The sequence below is a fragment of the Maylandia zebra genome, linkage group LG14, assembly GCF_041146795.1.
Source record: "Maylandia zebra isolate NMK-2024a linkage group LG14, Mzebra_GT3a, whole genome shotgun sequence".
NCBI lineage: Eukaryota > Metazoa > Chordata > Actinopteri > Cichliformes > Cichlidae > Maylandia > Maylandia zebra.
The window spans coordinates 7163298-7183617 of NC_135180.1; the positions used below are offsets into that span (position 1 = coordinate 7163298).

At 40.9% G+C, this 20320-nt stretch overlaps 2 protein-coding genes across 6 annotated transcripts in view; both read right to left on the reverse strand.

The window, feature by feature from the left end:
* Window positions 1-3796, reverse strand: part of LOC101474721 (eukaryotic translation initiation factor 4 gamma 1) — a 38080-nt gene extending 34284 nt beyond the window's left edge. For 2 of the 5 annotated variants that reach the window (XM_004562832.6, XM_023153237.3), the window contains exon 1: window positions 3674-3796. The gene's annotated coding sequence lies outside the window, so the exon portion shown is untranslated. The remainder of the gene's footprint in view (window positions 1-3673) is intronic. The other 3 variants (XM_004562833.6, XM_014409516.4, XM_004562834.5) reach the window with 2 other exon arrangements.
* Window positions 3797-4260: 464 nt separating this feature from the next.
* Window positions 4261-20188, reverse strand: psmd2 (proteasome 26S subunit ubiquitin receptor, non-ATPase 2). The gene is made up of 21 exons (XM_004562829.6): window positions 19998-20188; window positions 18741-18797; window positions 18473-18637; window positions 16587-16708; window positions 15623-15847; window positions 15343-15501; window positions 14996-15140; window positions 11834-11894; window positions 9974-10120; window positions 9724-9830; window positions 9321-9448; window positions 9128-9215; window positions 8882-9044; window positions 8618-8719; window positions 8374-8525; window positions 8178-8261; window positions 7675-7843; window positions 5833-5927; window positions 5558-5684; window positions 5320-5438; window positions 4261-4975 (listed from the first exon to the last, which is right to left on the reverse strand). Exons 1-21 carry the CDS (start codon window positions 20118-20120, stop codon window positions 4793-4795), a joined length of 2721 nt encoding a protein of 906 aa, XP_004562886.1. The 5' UTR covers window positions 20121-20188; the 3' UTR covers window positions 4261-4792.
* Between the last annotated feature and the right edge of the window lie 132 nt (window positions 20189-20320).

Below are 20320 nucleotides of genomic sequence, written 5' to 3' on the forward strand. Positions count from 1 at the left end.
AACCACTCGTCTCTCAGGCTTTTGCACAAAGCCTATTTGCAAATGCACATGACCTTAGTAACTTAACTTTTGTACACATTTTATTGGCCTGACGTTTGTACCTGTCACAGTGAGTGACTGTGTAGTCTGTTGTGATAACGCAGTTCAGAAAGCTCCAGCAGTGGTAGGCTTCGCTGGATCACTTTAATGCTTGACGACTATAGTTTTAATTCAGTATGCAAAGACAACAACATGCTTATTTTGCAAAGTTGTGTTTTTGTTCTGTCATTTATAGACAGGACCAACACACTTAGAAGAAATTAGGTCAATATTCAAGTTCACTGACCTAAGCAGAAAGGTAACAGGAAATAAACTCTGTCAGATTTCCTCCTGTACTGTGCTGCTTCTCCCAGAGATAGTCCACAGATTTAAAATAGCACTTACATAAAGTTGGGGCATTTACAAGAGAAACACTCAAAGCAGAGGCTTATATATTTAGAAAAGCCTCAGGACTGAGTTGAGATAGATGCAGCCACAGCAAACGACCAAACCACAACCATGCTGGTCCCCTGACCGGGAAACCAAAGGACACTGCACACTCATTGCCTAATGCTTTATTACAAGCTACTGCTGTTTTTCTAATGAGAATCATAATTTATAAAATTAACATAATTCTGTATTTGATAAAATGGTGACTGACAGGAAAGCCTTTAAAGAGGTCATAGAGCAAGGAAGCAAAGGGCTGTTTTCACAAACAATTCTCTACAAATGGACCCTTTCGTAAACATGGGAGTCACACTGTGTTGGCCATTAGAAAGGCCACACAAAGTATGGAAGTGGATTTAGACCACTTCCATACTGGCTTCATTTCAGACCAGGAAGTTGCATCCGTTTTTTTTTTTTTTTTTTAAATACCGTTTTTGATTAGGAGCCACAGGAAAAGCTGCATTACCACATTTTCCACAAATCTGCTCAATACAACTTGATTTATACAATCCCCATTGAAAGCTCACAGCTTTTTACCATCATCTTGTTTCTGCTTCTCCTTTCAAGGGTCGCCACAGCAGATCATCTGCCTCCATCTTACCCTATGCGTCACACTGACCAGCAACAGGTCCTCTTCCACTACATCCATCCTCCTTTGAGATCTTCCTCTTTTCCTCCTGCCAGGCAGCTCTGTATTCTACATCCTTTGTGCAGTATATCCACTATCCCTCCTGCACACATGTCCAAACCACCTCAATCTTACTCGTCGCTCTTTTTACTATTACACTTCCTTTTTTTTGTTGAAGCCCTAACCCTGCTCATACTTTTCAAGTTTATCTTATTAGACATTATAAATTTCCATTCAAGTCACTGTTTTCTCAGCCTGGTTAATAATTCCTCTGACATTTTTTTTTCTGAAGTGGAGTGAATTAAACAGTATGGATGAAACAAACAAAACAATACTTTACAGTCTGTACTCCGCTGTTGACACTGACCAATAATCATCCCATTTGAGCATCAACAGTCTGTGACAAGCAGGCATCCCACTCTGACAATGATGAACATACAATTAGAACGTAGCTGCAGTGACACAGCATCACGCCAGCACAGCCTGTCTCCTCCCTCCCCTTCTCGGTCCTGTCCCCATGTTCCTCTGGTAACATTCTGCCAAAACCCACACATGCCCAGTCTCCAGGCTTTCAAATTTCACAACAGGATGCTCGGCAGTATCCTTATGTTCGGCAAACTGTGAGTAGCTGGCTCCATGTGTTTGTCTGCTGTGAGTTTTATTCATTTCCTCCAAATAAAGCTTGTCTGAAACCACTGCATATCAAATATGAATGTTCACTGATAGAGACAAGACAGACAATAAACACCTGCCTGTATTAGCTATATAGACTGTATGCCATCTATAAGAAACAGCATCCATTTTGGACCCACACTCCCAGATAAGGTCACATGGTTGCAGTCCTTAACATCAGCCTCGTGTTTGCTGCAGTAGACAAAGTGATCATCAAAAGGTTTAAATGTGAACATACCACCAATACCAGCGTTTGACTGCCCCCCACCATATATATATATATGTGTGTGTGTGTGTGTATGTATACATATGAATGACACAGATACTGCAGAGACATTTACACCAAGCTTGTCAAGACAACGGTCTGTCCAAACTGTGAGACACTTTTGCTTTGACACAGGGGCGTGTCAAGTGTTTACGCGTGCGCCAAACACACGGCAAATTCATCTATTCCCGTGTTATTTACAGTAAACGCATATTCACGCACAATAGAAGCTGCCCTAAACATCTGCAAATACAAACCCGCTGCTGCATGTTATGCAGTTAGCCATGCTGCTAACTTTCCTAGGCCCAACCTCGATCTACCACGTGGTTTCTCCTGCTACTGGCGCGACGCACAGCCCAGCTGCCGGCTTCACGCCAGCCACACCTCAGCCGACAGCACATATGACAACCATCTATTTCACGTACGGCACAAAGCATAGACGTCCAACAACGTGCAGAGGAGGCAGCAATGAAGACAAGCGTGACACAGGTCGGATCTAAGGAGGAGAAATACTAACCCGGTCGAGCTGAGCAGGTGGCTCCTGGTTCAATAGCTGCTATAGCTTTAGCTATATGAGGATAAACTGCGCGGCAGTGATGCCAGTGGTGTCGTGACAGTGATGGATACTGTAACTAACCCGAATGAGTCAGACACCTCAGTTTCACTTTGCAGCCAAACATCTCGCTCAGTTCTGACAACCTACCTACGCTTACACCGGTGCAGTACAGGGGATGCCGAGAGGAAATCCCAGATTCTCGTGTGGCTTATTTCCCACTGCAGTTGACAAGTTAAAAGCACAGTGATCCATCTACTCAACCACTCAGGCTCCAAAACACACTGTCCAATTTCTCTCCATTCCTGGAATTGGAGTTGTAGCATTTGTTTTGTTCATGAAGAAAAAGACTCTTGCTCCATGTATACATCCAGATCTTTAAATCAGCTTTACATGCTTGCCCAACCCGGCACCAATCACCATCACATGGTTTCAGGTATCAAGCTCTCAGTATGCATGTTATAATACATACATTAAATGATTCCAGTGATCTCTTTATGTAAAGCCGGGCAGTCAAAAAGGTGTAAAGGAGTTCTAATACTTTCAGTCGGGAGCTTGGCACTTCGGCAAAACACGCCTTCACCAGCCAAAAGTGGTTTCGCTGCTCACGTATCTTATGTAGGCTACTTTGTAGCTAACCTACAAACGGTTCAATAGCTAGCAGGAGAATTTACGTTTACCGGCGAAACAACAGCACTGTGACACGACAGTCTGTCTATCACTTTTCTTATATGATATAGTACACATAACATAATGTGTGTCCCCGAATCAAACGGGCATGTAAGCAACTTGGCTGTCTATCGAAATGCTAGCTTGCTAGCCGGACAAGCTAAAATGAAGAAAGAACACCCACGTCGCGTTAGCATGGAATGCTAGCGACCAGCTAGCTAGCTAATCCCTAAAAACACAGCAGGAACACCATCCAGCAGAAAGCACTCAACAAAGTCACAAGACACAGCCAAATCACCCCACTAAAATGTGAAAGGTAGGTCTGAACGTCCCACCAGAGTCTCCATAGAACAGAGACGTAACATTTATCTCAGATATTAAACGTTTCAATAAAGAATTTAGCTGAGGATCGTGGCGTTACCTTTCTCTCCTTGAGTCCGCGGAGCCGGACGGACGGAAAGTCTTCCCGGAAGCCGGTACCTAGTAATTCCGGCAAAATCCCATCACGTGAAAGTTTCCCAGTGATCATGTTCTGAACAATAATGCAAAATCTTTAGTCACCAGTGTTTTCTCTACTCTTCTTGTGAGTAACAGGCATCCATTGGCTTTTTCAGTGACTATAGTAGGCTGACGTTCTGACTTGGTTCAAACTATTATCATGGCTACTCTTTTATTATCACATAGCAATAAGAAAGGCATTTAAATGGAATAAATACTATAAATAATAATCTGCTTGAACTGGTGTTGGCCAGAGGGGCCGATGGCGCGATATGGCAGCCTCGCTTCTGTCAGTCTGCCCCAGGGCAGCTGTGGCTACAACTGTAGCTTGCCTCCACCAGTGTGTGAGAGTGAATGAATAGTGGAATTGTACAGCGCTTTGAGGTTCTCGAAAAGCGCTATATAAATGCAATCCATTATTATTATTATTATTATTGAATAGGTTTAGCAAGAGAAATAAAACATTTTGCTTCTTAATGAAAGAAAAAGAAAAAAAACACAGTCACAGCATTTCCACAAACTGGTCGACGTTTTTATTACTGATTCAACCTTGTACAGTACTGTAACAAAAACCAAAAAGAAAATCGTGATGCTGAATACACACTTTTAAATGCTTTTATTAAAATGAATTTAACAGTTGGCAGGGGAAACACATGTGATGAGGATTTTGCAGGATTTTAGTCATTCATTTGCTGATGTTGAACAGGTCCCACTTTATAAACTGGCCTCAGGTCAGTCAAACAGCTGGTTCAGTACATGTGGGAGAGATGGATCAAAATTGGAGCAATGAGGAAACCATCTTTATGTAGAGAGGATGAGGTCCCAGTATGCCCTCCCTGTGTCATACCAGTCCAATTAACCAGACCCTATCCATCCATTTTTAATGATTGCTAGAGCTGGGCTGCAGACGACAGATGAAGAAAGCCAGGCCTGTCTAGCCCTTTTCCAGCCATGCAATGAACAACTAATTATAACAACTGCCAAGAGCCATGGAGGGCTACCCTTAGAAACACGAGAAAAGGCCAGTGAGGATGGGTGCAGTCTAGGTTTCATAGTTAGGGTTCTTGCGGAGGATGACAAAGCCCTCCAGTATGGGCGTGACGGGCAGGTACTCCTCTGTGGCCAGCTCTGCCCTTTCTCCATGAGCCAGCAACACTGGCGTGGTGTGAGTCTGGAAACCTGTGATGGCCTTAGGCTTACCTGCCTGGCCCACAACATCCACAGCCTGTAGACAGGTCAGAGAAAATTGTGTTAAACAACCATGTCCATTTTTTGGCTATTAAATTACATACCATTCTCCACCACGCTTCTATTCTTAAAAAAAAAAATTTTCTCTGAAGAAAAGAGCTGTTAAAGTTCTTCTTGCTTTCAGCAACTCTCAGAGAAAAAAAAAAGACAGCAGAACCTGTTCAGGAGGGAATTAATTACATGGGTTAGTAGGATAGGTAATCTCATCTTTCTCTGAACACAGTTTGAAACTTTATCTGTGGTGCTTTGTGTTAGGGAGAAAAGAGAGTCAATAAGCTCTGCAGACTTTAATTGTCTCAAATAAGTTATCCCAGGCTTTACCTGTCCAACTCTAACAGACACAGGCAGCGGTCGGAGTTCCTCATCGAATGTGACCAACATACGTGGCTGCATGGCTGCTACCAGGCCATAGAGAATGTAGTGAGATTTTCCCAGGATTACTGTAATGCACACAAGACACGAGGGGATGTTAGCACAGGAGACTCTCGGTTCAAAAAAAACTTTCAAATTACTGACTAATAATGGATGTGTGCAGCTGAGTGGGAGAAAATTAACTCACTGTTCTTGACGTCGAGGAAGGAGACGAGCACAGTGAGCAGTCCCGCCACGGCAACCTGACTCATCAGCTGCCTGTCGCTATGGTAGGGACAGAGTGTGAGTGTGCCTTTGCCCAGGTGAGTCAGACCCTGCAGAGGCAAACACAGCAAAAAGTCAATAATTACTCTAACACACACACGCAAGGCGTGCACGTACACACAAACACACATGCACTCACACACTTTTCCAAAAGTTAATTTGAGTCTTGTACAGGGTTCCTTTTGTTTTGCCACACACCTGAGCCAGTCGGACCATGAAGAGATTATTGGGATCTTTGGCGTGATATTGGGCCAGCTGCCGCAGCATGGCTGCCAGTCGGGCATTATTTGTGCCTGAGGAAATGGAAAAAATTAAGAGCTGTTAAACTTGTAAAGGGCATTGACACCGGTGGCACTCTCAGTCGAGGAGGCATTGAAAATGCCAACTAAGTAACATATACCTTCAAGCATTCTGTGAAAATTTTAGTGAGAAACTTTAGTCCAGTTAGTTTTTCGGATAGCTGGCACATTAGCGTCTTAACCAATTAGCATGGTTCTGCAGTACTGAGCAAGATAATGAACCATTCTATGGAAGCTGGGACATCTTTAACTGCTACATGACGATGTAGCAGTGTAGTTAAAGATTGAGCCACACGTTTTAGCTGGATTTACAATACAAGTTTGTTATGAATAATATGGTGAAAGGCTTGAAAAGAAAATATTTGATATCCCATGAATTGAATGCATGAATTCAACTGCACTCAATTTTAACTGCTTTCTGTATTTTTGTTCATTTTGGACCAGTTTATTATTCTACTTATAACTGAATTGACTAGGAAATTAGCTACTAGGAAAATCCCTTGGACACAGCAGCATTGTTTACAAATAGCCAGCACAGGAAGAGATCCTAGTTCTAAATTGATCTATGATCTCAGTAAACATTTCAAAACTGGGTTTTTGGTGACTAATTTGACAGTCAGTAATTTCAAGTCTTACTTAATGCAAAAAGATGCTTATTTTGTAAAAGGAGTCTCATTGTAAAATGAAAATAAAATGCACAACAAAGCAGGCTGAGGGCAAGGCAGTTTTCTGTAATTTCTTTAAGTAGTCCTCAGGAAATGTTCTCCAGGCTTCTTTAAGGCTCTGGGGAGGCCAGTCCATGACTAACAGTGTGTTTTTCTATCCAGATATGCCGCTACTGCATCAGCAGTGTGATTTGCATCATTGTCATGCTGAAAATGTATGCTGTTTCCAATCAAATGCTTTGTAGTCGGTATTGCATGGTGGATAAAAACCTGACAGTACTTTTCAGTGTTCATAATTACATCAATTTTGACAATATCTCCATCAGCACTGGCTGAAATGAAGCAACCATGACAGAGCCTCCACTGTGTTTCATAGGTGGTTGTGGATATTCACAGCTGTACCTCTCTCCTGCCCTCTTCTGTACACATTAACAATTTGAACCAAAACCTTCAAATTTAGATTCATCCCTCGATCAGACCTGTTGCCACTTTTAAGTCCAGGTCTTGTGTTATTTGGCATATCTCAGCCTTTTCTCCTTGTTCTCTTCCCTTAAGAAAGGCTTTTTGATAGCTACTCTTCCACTGAGATCATTTCTAATGACACAGATGACGTAGTAAGTGGAGGTGCCAGATGTATCTCTCAGCTCCTCTATCAATTCTTTGCTGATTTTTTCCCCTTATTTGTTAAGGACATGATTTTCAGATACTATTCATTTGCCGTAGATAGAACAAAAAATAGCAGGCTTTTAAACTATCTTTCACTTGTCCAGTTTCCAGAAATTATTTAAGGATGATAATATTTAGGATCAGATTTAGGATTGGTGTTATTAAAATAACATTCCTCTGAAAATGGTCAGGTACAAGGCCTGAACAGAAAATGAGTGAAAAAGCAGCCAATGGCCAAAGAAAACTCTTCAGAAAGCTGGAGAACTATTGCTCAAGATCATTTAAAAATATTACAAGTTTCTTTGGAAGCGAAATATCAAGAAATGAGGGGCGGCTCAATAGTTTAGCACAGTACTGTATAATGGCAACCATTGTTAGTTTTCATGATTTCATATTGTTCCTAAACTTACCACTGCCCACCATGCCCATGGCAAAGATGGAGTTGTGGGAGACCTCGGGGTCAGCATCATGGGAAAACTTGCTGAGGGTGTCCAAGATGTTCAGACGCGGGTTAGACACAGAAATGAGCGCAAGGGCCAGGGGCACCGCTCGCCTCAGGGTGGGCTCACCGTAACGCAGCTGATAAAATGCAAAGAAAGAAAATGAAAGTTCATGACAGCATAAATCAGGAATATACAGGAACAAAAACTGTGTTTCTAAATATATGAATTGCCTACTTAGGCTGTTGCACCCTTGTATACAAATGACAGAAAGGAACTCTTTAAGAATAAGAACAAGAATCAGGATAAAAGGAGTGATGTGAGTGAGAAGAATCAAATGCAGAACAGAAGTCAGTGCAGACTTCATTTTTGAGAAAACATGAATTTTTCTCACAGAGATGGTGAGATAAGGTAACAAAGCATTCAGCAATGAAACTGAAAAGATTCACTGCCAGTAAAGTAGTGTAACTGACCAGGTGTCCAAATGTTCGTAGTGCCATCTCTGAGCCAATCTCCTCTCCCATGGCAATAAGGGCAATACCAAGAACAGCCACACCCTGACGGAGTAAACAAAGTATTCAAGGTTTTATTCCCCTTCCACCCATCTAGGAAAACAGATAAATAAAAAGAACTGATGTATGATTATAAGGACTACAAGTCTGTCCTTACTTGGTGGGAGCCCATGTCAGCAGCAGTCTCCTTCTTGTCTTTGTCCTTCTTGTCCTTCTTATCTTTGTCCTCCTCTTTTTCCTTCTCCTTGGCTTCATAATGCTCACTGCAGATGTGGAGAAGCTGTTGCACCTTTAGCACATTACCAGATCCTGGACAGAAGAGGAGGAAATTATAGCAGTGAAATATAACTAACACAGTACATAGGTCTGCAGTAGGTGTGTGGTAAGCCTAAAAGACTAACCTGCATATGCACAAATATCCACTAGCGTATTGGCAAAACTGCGGAAAGGTTCAGGGACAACCTGCAGAGCTGCCAGAGTCGTCTCAATTGCCTCTCCTTTCCCTAAAGCCAATGAAATGACAGCAGTTAGAGCAGCTGACCAGGAGGAAAGAAATTATCCACTACAATAAGAAGATTTTATTCAGCACAAAATGATTCAGAAAAAGTTGTCAAACTTTGAGGAATTGTGCATTTTATTTTCCTGTGTTCTCCGCAAATGCATACCCAGGTGGTTGAGTCCCAAGCCCAAAGGCAGCCAGCGAGCATATGTGTCCTTCAACTCCTGTTCGTTCTTCTCCATGATGGTCTGGACAATGGTGGAGGTCACATCACCATTACAAGTTCCTACTGCGATCATACCACATGCCAGCGCCGTCACACCAACCACCTGAGGATTTAAGACACACAGAAATGATACTAATCTGATCCTCCTTAAGAATAGGGAGCTATATAGAAAATGTGAAGACATACCTCCATGCTGGATTTAGAGTCTCCCATGACAGGGAGAAGGAGAGACAGGACATCTTCTCTGTTGGAGCCAGCATAAGCAAGACCCAGTCTGAAAAAAAGAAGAAAAGGAGCAGGACATAATGTGATTACTTAACATTCAAAGAATATAAGACAAGATATCTCTATGGATGGTTTCTACAAGCATTCTCCTCACCCAAAGATGGCTCCTATCCTCATGATGTTACTATTGTGGAGGACGTAGTCAGACAGCAGGGCAAGAGCTGGATCACACTCATTCCTTACACCTGAGTTTACAATGCCACAGGCCAGAAGGGCACCAGACTGCACAGACAAGGATGATGCATGAGGAAAAAAACAAACAAAAAACCCCCAAAAAGTTTCACTTTATACCTCTCCCAATTCACAATAAGCCTGAGGATCACTTATGTTGTTCACAGAGTTAATTGTTAAAACCAAGTCAGTGAAGAGTGAGTTCTTTATATAACTGCCTTGCTATAAAAACAGTGCTACAGATGCATTACAAATGTCAAAACAGGACACTGATCTGTATATAAGGAAAAGTTTGACGTGTCCTCTCAAATATATCCAAACTATACCTTGATGTAGTCTTCAGAAGAGTAGAGGTATTTGTCAATCTGCGTCAGACCACCATCTACATCCCACAGCAGGATCATACCCAAGGAAGCTGCAGCGCTCAACATGCCTGAAGACAGCGGCAAATAAAATGTGCTGAAGACTGCCAGAAATGCTCACAGATATATGATTGTGAGATTGAAAAGTACCCAGTATAGCCACAGAAGCCCTCCACCTTTATATGCTGTGTGTGCTACGTGTGTTTTCTCATACCGTGGTCCTTGTTCTTGTACAGCCACTTGTTGCCATCATCTGTGAGGAGTTTATCTTGTCCAAAGGCTGCATTCACAAAGCCGTTCACAAAAGAAGAAGCCAAGTTCATCCGGGCCGAGTCCACTTGGGAGCCACTGCCTCCAAACCCTGCCACATACAGCACAAAGGTGATGGAGCGTGGGTACATTTAGCTCAACTTAACAGTAAATCACAAAACACAGATCGTATCAAACTACCTCATTTTGTCTTTAATGATGTGAATGGATTTAAAGAACCAAACACCGGCCTCTTAAAGTGAGCCAAGAGTGACAGATAGAGAGAGATATAGAGATACAAAGAGAGCAACAGAGAGAGAGAGAGAAGCACTTTTGCATTCAAAAAGAAGAGGATCCAGCTTTCTGTCTGGTCCACTTCAGCTCTGATGGAGATTTTTGTGAAGTAGTCACTCTTGTGAGTCATCCAGTGACGTCACTCCTATGATTGGAGTTTTTTCGGCTCAACTCAGCTTGGAACCCAAGGTGAAGAGCTACTAAAAAAAAAAAAAAAAAAAAAAAAAGGTACCTGGTGGAAAACCCTAAAAACTGAGTCGAATTAAGTCAAGTCAAGCTGAGTTGCCAACTCAGTATTAGGGGAAAAGGGGTTTAAAATTTAATCTTGTCTTGTAAGCCAAAAAGCCAAGGGCTGGTCCTGTTACTGTACTGTCATCACTCTGCAAGTATAGATCCTTCCACTTAAATTCTGAAGTTCATCACTGAAGGGTCATATAGTTTTTATGTCAGAAGATTTGTTACTAGAGCAGGGCGATATGACCAAAAATATTTATCACGATATACATTTGAAAATTTGCGATAACGATATAACTGACGATATAATTGACACTAGACAAAATACTTTACAACTCCACAACTTTATTAGTGCAAAAAAACCAAACAAACATCTATGTATTTTCACTTAAACAAGCAGCTGTTTTTTTATGTACAATAAAGTTATATAAAAATTCAAGAGTGCAAATGCAAATTCCTCGCTGACAGTTTAACCAAAAGGCATTTCCAGTGGAAATTGGCCGACATATCCTCAGCATAACCATGTATAATATCCACAAAACTTAAAAAGAGGTTATACACACACACACAATACGGTAATATTATGTTGAAGCACAGTACGTATCACTCCGCGAGGCTCCTCCCTACGATAGCCGTAATGCTCTGACAATCCATCAAGCGGTGCGGGTTCGTAGCTTAGCAAAGTCATACTAAAGCATTTGACAGATTTTCCAGCGCCGTGTACGACATAAAATCATTTCAAGGTCAGTAAACACAACCAGAATTCATACATAAGGCACACCGGATTATAAGGGGCACTGTCAGCTTTCAGAAAAATCAAAGGATTGATTTTAAGTGTGCCGTATTTTCCAAAAAACAAGGTAATAACGGCGGCCCGCTAGCATGCTCTACCAAAAATAGTGCTTTGATGTGCATCTGATAGACGAAAGCTAAACCAGTTCCACACCACTGAAGTTGCAGCATTTTTACAAACCAATTCTGGTTCATGCGTTTCATTCAACAATCCGCTTTCGTCCTTCTCATTCTCTGTCGCCGCCATGCTTTTTCCGCCATGTGCGTATGAAAACAAAGGCACTGCGCATGCGCGTTTTACCCATATTCTATCGCGATATTTCATTTTCTTATTGTTGCCCAACATTATACCGGTATTACCATGAACGGTATGATATGGCCCAGCCCTATTTGTTACCTTCTTATTTTTCCATTCTTTTTAAAGAATGAAAATGAGTATATCAGTCTTCAAATTGATATGCCACCTAACAGAATAGAAACAGTAAACCTTTTCACATGTACTCACTGTTGTTTTCCAGGTGTGTTTTGTAGATGTCATCTGGTACTTTGGGCTCCATGATATCCAACTGGGGAAGACAAGACAAGTTTGTTATTAATAAAAGTAAAAAGGACTGAGTCATTAGAGAGTGAAGCTGTGCTTAGGGTATAATCCTCCATCTCCCTTTATGAATCATAGACCATTATTCATAAAGTGCCAGTGATGAGAGTCATTTTAGGCTTTTCATTCAGTGCTTTCACCATCTATTTGTCACCTACTCCAGAGGAAATTTATTCTGCCTCTTATCCTCTTTTTACAATTTTGGCATTACATTTATCTACAGTTCATCTCAATTAAATCTTCAGCAACAACCTTTCTACAAAAAACCTTGTGTTTCCTGTTTGTATAACTGATTCCACATAGTATAGACAAACAGTTTTAATGTGGAGGGTGGTACATTGGGGCCTTTCTGGGTACCTGAATTTTGATATCAAAAACTGGGCACAAAAAGGTTTGGATACTGGAAGTTTAGATGTTGCTGACCATAGGGCTGGGCGATATGACCCAAAATTCATATCTCGATATTTTTTACCTAGATGGCGATATAAGATATACATCTTGATTTTTTTTTTTTTTAAAGCCATAAAGTAAGAACAAAAAGAGAGTTCTTAGTCAAAGCTGTGTCCCAGATGTCACACAGGCACTTTTATTAACATAGAGCATAGATGTACATAAAATTTACTCAAAAATAAATTATGAGCATTTATTAAATAATAATGCTCCATAAATAAAAGAAAACAATGTTGTTTTTGTGCATAACAAAAAGCTCACAATTGTGCAGTCAAAATGTAAACTAAAAGACGCTGAGCACAATAACAAAGACAGATTTCACAGCTGCTCTGTTCCCAACTTCTACTCTGTGACTGACAGCATTGAGTTTGAAATCCTCTTCGTAACCACGTCTCTTAACAGGTGCCATTTATGGTCCTTATACACAGTAGGGTAATATTACGTTGAAGCACAGTACGTATCACTCCGCGAGGCTCCTCGGTAGCCGTAATGCTCTGACAGTCCATCAAGCGGTGCAGCTCCGTAGCTTACCAAAGTCGTACTAAAACATTTTTTGACAGATTGCTGAGCGCTGTGTACCACATAAAATCGGTTCGGAGCCATCAAGCACAACCAGAATTCATACATAAGGCGCGCTGTCAACTTTTGAGAAAATGAAAGGATTTTAGGCTGTGCAGCGCCTCTGGGCTGCATGGCGTTAGCGTGGTTAGCTCGTTAGCGTGGTTAGCTAGCTAACACGTTGACGGCGTCCAGCCCCACGCACGGGTCGATGCGCAGTAACTCATTAACGGAGATTTGCCGTGTCCGTCTTGTCGCTTCCTGCAGGTGAAGCGATGGGGGAGGAGGGGGAGTTGTATTCAGTGAAGGAGGGGCGAGGCCGAGTAACGTTGCGTAAAGACAAAAGTGGACGAAAGAGAGGCAAACTTGCGGCTCCACAAGTATAGCTTTAACGTAACATAGACTATATCGATATAAAAGATATTGTCACATCTTATATCTCGTATAAAAATATATCGATATTTTTTTAAAACTCGATATATCGCCCAGCTCTAGCTGACCATATCATCACATTACATACCGTTGTTTCTAAACCTTTGAAAAACATTTCCTCAAAGTTGTTATTAATAACTGAAGTGTTGTGCAACGCAGGCGACAAGTTGTTACATGATAGGATGGATCTAAATAAGCTGTCATGATGTGAAAACTGGGCAATCAAAACACTCAATGTTTGACTTGTAAATTGCAGCTTTTTGTTGCCATTTAAGTTTTATTTGTACAGTTTGATCAGAAGTTACCGTCACTCATAATAAGGATGAACGTCACTCATAATTTTGAACTTTGCGTCAAACTGTTTTTCCAGGGTGGAATGACAGCATGCATGTTTATTGATTTAAAGAAAAATTACTGGCTTCACAAGGTGAATTTATTTTTTGGGGTGATTTTTTTTTTTTAATTCATTCATTCATCGAATTTTTATGACAGTTTCATTCTAATGGAGAGAGACTGAATATGAACAAAAAAAAAATCCAGCAAAAACACATTACATTGAAGTTATAAATTGATCTGCATGTCTGAGTGATATAGGCATTTCATCCTCTCCATCCAACCAGAATTCTGGGTCTCACAGATCAGCTGTGTTTCTATGTGGTACACAGATTACAGTCAATCTATCTTTTATTGCTACAAAGCACACTTGAGCACAGAATCTATTTCTTTCATTCCAGCCTCTCCACCACCATTGGCAAGAACAAAAAGCTGTCAAAGGATGTCAGGAACAAGATTGTAGACATGCAACAGGCTGGAATGGACTACTAGACCATCAGCAACAAGTTTGGTAAGAAGGTGACAACTGTTTGAGCGATTATTCAGGTATGGAAAAAAAAAAAGACTGTCAATCACCATCAGTCTGGAGCTCCACGTAAGATCTTGCCTCATGGGTGAGTTTTACCAGAAGAAAGGTGGTGGATCAGCCCAAAACTACACAAGCTCACTAACAAGCTCGTCAAGAAAACAAGAAACTTGAAGAGGAGTGGGCCAAATTCCCTCCTGAGATATGTGCAAACCTGGAGACCAACTACAAGAAATTGCCACTGTAAATGCCAACAGGTCATGTCTTGCTTGGGGATCAAATACTTATTTCACTTAATGGCATTTTTGCTGTCGCTCTCCTTTAAAATGAAAGTACCATAACTATACTAGATTGTTCATTTCTTTCTACCTGAGCAAGCTTACAAATTCACCAGGTGATCAAAAAATTATTTTCCCCACAGTTTCCAAACATCTGACCACAGCTGTATATGCAACCTTATGAGCCAGAGTGTATCCCAGCTGTTTTAGGACTAACACATAAAGACAGACAACCATTCGCACTCACATTCACACCTAGGGCAATTCAGAGTTAACCCCACTATAAATAAAGCTGGAGTACCCAGGGAGTATGCAAACACGGGGAGAGCATTCAAACTCCACACAGAAAGACCCTGGCCTGATGGTGGAATTGAACTCAGGCTCTTCTTCCTGTGAGGCAACAGTGCTAACCACCATGCCACCCCTTATTGAACAATTCTCAATATATTTCTTAAACCTTAAAATACATTTCTTTATAACCTCCTGTCCTACCTCTCTAGCCAGGGCCAAGAAGTTGCTGTTGAGCTGCACATTTGACATGATCTCAGTCAGGTCTTCATAGTCCTCTACATCCTCATTAAGCTCCAGGAACATGCCATGACGACCCAACATGAATGCCATCTGTTTCTGGATGACTCTGGATAAAACAATAAAATTACAAGGAGTTTGTGTTTAATGCACGTTATCCACTAATATCTGACTAAATTACTTTGATATACCTTTATAGAGTTAAATATATATGCACACTCAGAAATTGTGTCAGTAAGTTTTGCACCTGTGAGAACCAACATGATCATGTTGGGTCTTTAAAGTTAAAGGCAGAACTTTAAAGTTCTCACATGTCTTTGCAGGATGTGAAGATGTTTTCGACAAGCTCCACATCATTGAGCATCAGGGCCAGGCGCAGGGCTTCTGGATAACAGTTGAACTTCCTGAAGATGTTCAAGGCACATCTCAGCAGTGCCGAGTTCTCTGGCTCAGGAACGTAACTCACACAGCTGAAGAAGTGAAGCACAAAGTTAAGAGATGCTCATATTCCAGTGAAAAATCACTAATTCATATTTATACTATACAACATGCTAAACTAAACAAGGTTTGTGTAGAATAGCTCAAACACACCTGGTGAGGTAGAGGCAGACTTTGCCGTATGCGTTTTCATCAATATAGTCCTCCAGCATGTCCAGCCTCTCAATCTCCATCAGCAGGTCACATGCCTCGTGCTCAGCATTGTGGGCCATGTTGTAGGGCACAATCTCCTTCACTAGTTTCAAAAGCGTTTCCTGCTGGGTCTTATCATTCTCCTCTACCTCCTGCCACTCTTTAGCCACCTCACCCGCAAGGTGTCTGAAAGACAGACAGAATAGTGACTCCAAACAGACTCACCAAAAAATGAGGCAAAGGAAAATAAAAATGTTTTCCACTTATTCATCAGAAGGAAAAACACAATATCTGTCAAGCTTTTGTATGAATTCCTTTCAGTATCAAATCAGACTTTTGGTGCAGACACCAAACTTAAAATGCAACTAATTAGACCTCAACCACTAATCCAAAGAAATCAGTAACTAATAATTTGGGAAGTGGTTAGTACTGACTTTTGCACTTTTCAAAAAGTTCCAAATAAGTGACAAGTTTCAGTTTCATTAGCAATCAGATGGTTACATGGAACATTCTCAATTACTAGAAAGTGAGACAGTGAAAAAGTGGAGCTACAGAGCTGCTGCAAATTCTACTGTTAAAAAATGTCAATGTTGAACAGTAAAAGCACATTATTGTGAAAGATATGTGGAGCTGTGGCTGCTCATCTCTGACTGACACATAGTGGACAGCAAAGAGGCAGTACTATGCTGAAGAACACCAGGGTGAACTGAAAGTATATTTCTAGAGCTGACAGCAGCTGTTCCTCTCACTGTAAGCAAACCAAAAAACCTTAGTGAACAGAGAGCCAATTAAGAGTCCTTTATGAAAACTTCAACATGTCTAAACATGTAAACCTGAACTCCTCAGTTAGATCATTCCAAAGCGGGGCCCTTTACTCAGCAGAAAACTTGTGGCATTCGCAGCACTCCACTGTAACATGTCTTACCTGACGTATTCATGTCCCCAGGAAGCCAGCTCTTCCTGGGAGCCCACTAGGCGGTACTTCAAACACTCCCTCTCACCGCTCATGGTCATAGCGAGCACTGATACAACATCAGCACAGAAGCGCTGCAACAACAAACATGAACACACACTGTTTAAACCCAATACTAATGTTGGATATTTTTCAAATGACCCACAATGTAATTGAGCACTTTTAACTAACAGTTCCATTTTAATCACACATTCATACAGCATTTCTATTAGGGCTGAACGATATATCACATTTGCGATAATATCGCGACATGATCAAGTGCAATTTTCTAACCGCAAAGGCTGCGATTATACTCTGGACATGTCCAAATTCATGGGCTGCATCCTCCTGAGGCCGCAATTTCACGCCTTTAAACTTTAAAGGCGTGTTTGTGTGTGTGTTTATACAATTGCTATTATGTTTGCACTTTATGTGTAATGTTACTGACTGCAGAGATCAGTAAGATGTGTGTATTTTTTATTTATTAGTTTTATTTATTTAATATTATTTTTTAATTGAATGACTGTCTAGTAGTTCACAGATGTCGAAAAACTGAGTGTGGTAAAGCCACTGATTTTTTTTTTTTATGTATATTTCTGCAATCTGCACATTGTACTGACTTTCATTTTAATGTTTACACCAGGGTTCCTTGTCAGCACTTTATGCTCAGATGTTTGTAAGCTAAAAATAAACTATTGTGTATGTTCAAATATACTGTTGTGATTGAAGAAGTTAAATAAAAATGTCAGTCATCAATTCATGCATCACCTCATGTCATCATAACAGAGGTCTGTCTTCCAGGAAAGAACAGTTTAAAATTAATGTAATATAGTATTGGCCATACTATATGATGTATTGCTTGTCTTTGTTTAATAATACAGAAGACAAAGACCTTAAAAAATAATCGCATATCGCATCGCAATCGCAATATTGGGGCAAAAAATCGCAATTAGATTATTTTCCATAATCGTTCAGCCCTAATTTCTATACACTTCCAAGTACTTTGTCTACCTCACATTCATGGCCAAATAACCCGTCATGCATGTCTTTGAACTGTGGGAGGAAGCTGGACAACACGGAGGAAACCCACACAGGTACAGTGAGAACAAGTAAAGGTCATCCAAAAAGCCCCAGCGGAGGCTGAACTTGTAACCCTCATGCTAACCACTCTACCACCTTTCTTTCTTGGCTCTTGACGGAGGCCGTTGCTTTTTCTCCTTCTCACTCTCTCTTCCTTGTCTTTCCTGCTTGGCTTCTCGTGTCTTTTGTATAGTCTTGCCGAGAAGCCGGGGCTTGGGAGAGCCCGATTGTCCTGCGGCGACATTTACTGCCGGATACTCGATGGACGTTGCGTCGTGTGTCTGGTGACACTCTCGATGGAGGACATTGAACGACATCTACCAATTCGGAAGTTCTGTGTGATTGGAGCTGGCTTGGACCTGGCTTATCAAAGAACAAGAACCGGCTACAGCTGTTCAAAATCCCATAAGGCTGGCGGACATGATCGGCAGGGCTGTGAGTACTCAGACTGTGTTTACTGAATGCAATATGGATAAGATCTTGGAGGTGGCACTGCAACGGGAATTGAGAGACCTGGTGACTAGTGACGGACATTAGACCAACTGCAAAATTGGAGGCATCTTAATTGCCCCTTGGGGACTGTCATACATATCATTAAAAATTCTTAATGGTCTCGTGCAATGCGTCAACCTTCTTCCTCTCACATCACATTTATTTTTATATATATATATATATATATATATATATATAAATATAAAAGTATAAATACATACACACACACACTCTCTTGGGAATCTATTCATACTAAATTCAGTCCATTTTCTGGCCAAGAGTCTCACCTTGTTCTCTCCAGGGGCCATGCCCTCATAGATTTCTTTGAGCTTGCCATAGTGTGGGCGCAGGAATTTCAGGGGTTTAGGTACTGAGGTCATGGAGGTGGTTGAGGAACGAATCTGTCTGCGCAGTTCTTCTAATGCAGGACGATACAGTGCTGTGTTTTCCTCCTGCAAATGTGAAAAAAAACAACAACCCAAAAATATTTTTACTTTGTAGGAATTTGTTTCATACCTCAACACACAAAGAAGTTGGAGAAATGTGAATACTCACACTCAGTCTCTCCACCATCATCTCCAAATCCTCTTGTAATTGCTTGTCTTCTTCTGACTGAAATAATATGAGGACAACATAAGAATGTCATAAATCAAATCCGTAAAAATAAAAAACATGACTCCTTAAGACCTCTCAATACTGCCGATGTTGCATATCAACACAATACATTTGCTTAATAAGTGTCAACTGTTGCCAGTCAGTGAGTATTATATAAACCGCTTGTTTTGGTGCAAGCTCAATCATTCAGTTCGGAAATCCCAAAATGTTGGGATTTCTTCCACTGAATTCAAGATACTTGAATTCAAAGTCCTGTATTCAGATTTCCAAGCAGAACTCAAGATGACATTTCTTTCTGTTAAATCTTAATAAAATCTTATAAATATTCAAGCCCATCAGTGGCGCAGGTATGTATTACTATTTACATACCACCAGGCATTGCTTAAATATGAACAGGAATGTGGTTTTCTACTTTATAATAATGATTATGTGTCTACTGAATTTGTCTAACAATGAATGTATGCCTTTTAAAGCTACTGTAACATATGGTTTACTAATAATACTATACTTTAATTGCGAGTTATATATATTTTTTCAGCATTTTTAATTTGTACACTTTTGTTAAACCCAATAGCATGTAGTATGTACATTATAACTATGAAGAAAGCAAATTTAAGTAGAGTCAAATTCTGTTTGTTTGCACAAACTTATCTAAATAAAGATGCTGAATATTCGGAATAAGAATTCGCCTGTCCACGTTTGCACTGGATTTCACTTAGCTTTCCACTAACTGTAAAATGTAAAGTCAATCTAATTAGTTCTCAGATATGATATTGCAGAATAGATGGGATTTTGCTGCGTGAGTTTCTGTGACTTCACGTTAGCTGCTGTGTCATACAGTACGTCTTCCAGTACTAGCCGAACATGCTAGCAGAGCTACATTAATGCCAGCAAAGACAGCGGACATAACAAGTAGCAAGCTAACGCTAGCATACCGGCTGATGTAGGCTAGGCTAAAATTACCTAACGGAGGTTATTAGCAGCATTTTAAAGGCCCACAACGTACTAATAAGTCAGACTGGTGACATTTCATATGCTTATTAATTGCAGTCCAGTAAATTGAAGCTCGGTAGACTATCTTAAATCCCACTAACTTTTGGCCTGCTCGACCATGTTGTCAAAGCGACAGTGACTAAGGCAAATTAACACGTCTGGCTCGATTACATTTCAATGAATGAGCAAAAGGCCAAAATGTACCAATTCTTGCTCCTCTTTCTTCTCTTTATCCTTCCCCGAGGGTTGCTGGGCCTTCTCCTTGTCCTTGTCCTTCTCATCAGTCTTTTCGAGCTGCTTATTCTCTTTGTTTTTTGCCTCCTCCATGGTGGTGGCTCTGTGAACTGTTGGTTAGCAAACGGAAATGTTCAGAAAGCAGGAGAGCACCTTCTTCGCTACAGAAAATCTGTCCTGGTTTCACGTTACCGCCTCTACTGGCGGCGGGCTGTCGTGGTCGTTTGTGAGTACTTCAGGTCCCGTAAAACAGGAAACAGATACGCGAAATTTCATGGTCAAAGACACGAGAA

Coding starts and splice junctions, on each gene's coding strand:
- psmd2 (XM_004562829.6), bottom strand. CDS start 20,120: ATGGAGGAGGCAAAAAACAAAGAGAATAAGCAGCTCGAAAAGACTGAT. Junction 15,502..15,622: donor GTCTGCCTCTACCTCACCAG/GTGTGTTTGAGC, acceptor TCACTTCTTCAG/CTGTGTGAGTTACGTTCCTG. Junction 5,685..5,832: donor TCATGGTCCGACTGGCTCAG/GTGTGTGGCAAA, acceptor TTGCCTCTGCAG/GGTCTGACTCACCTGGGCAA.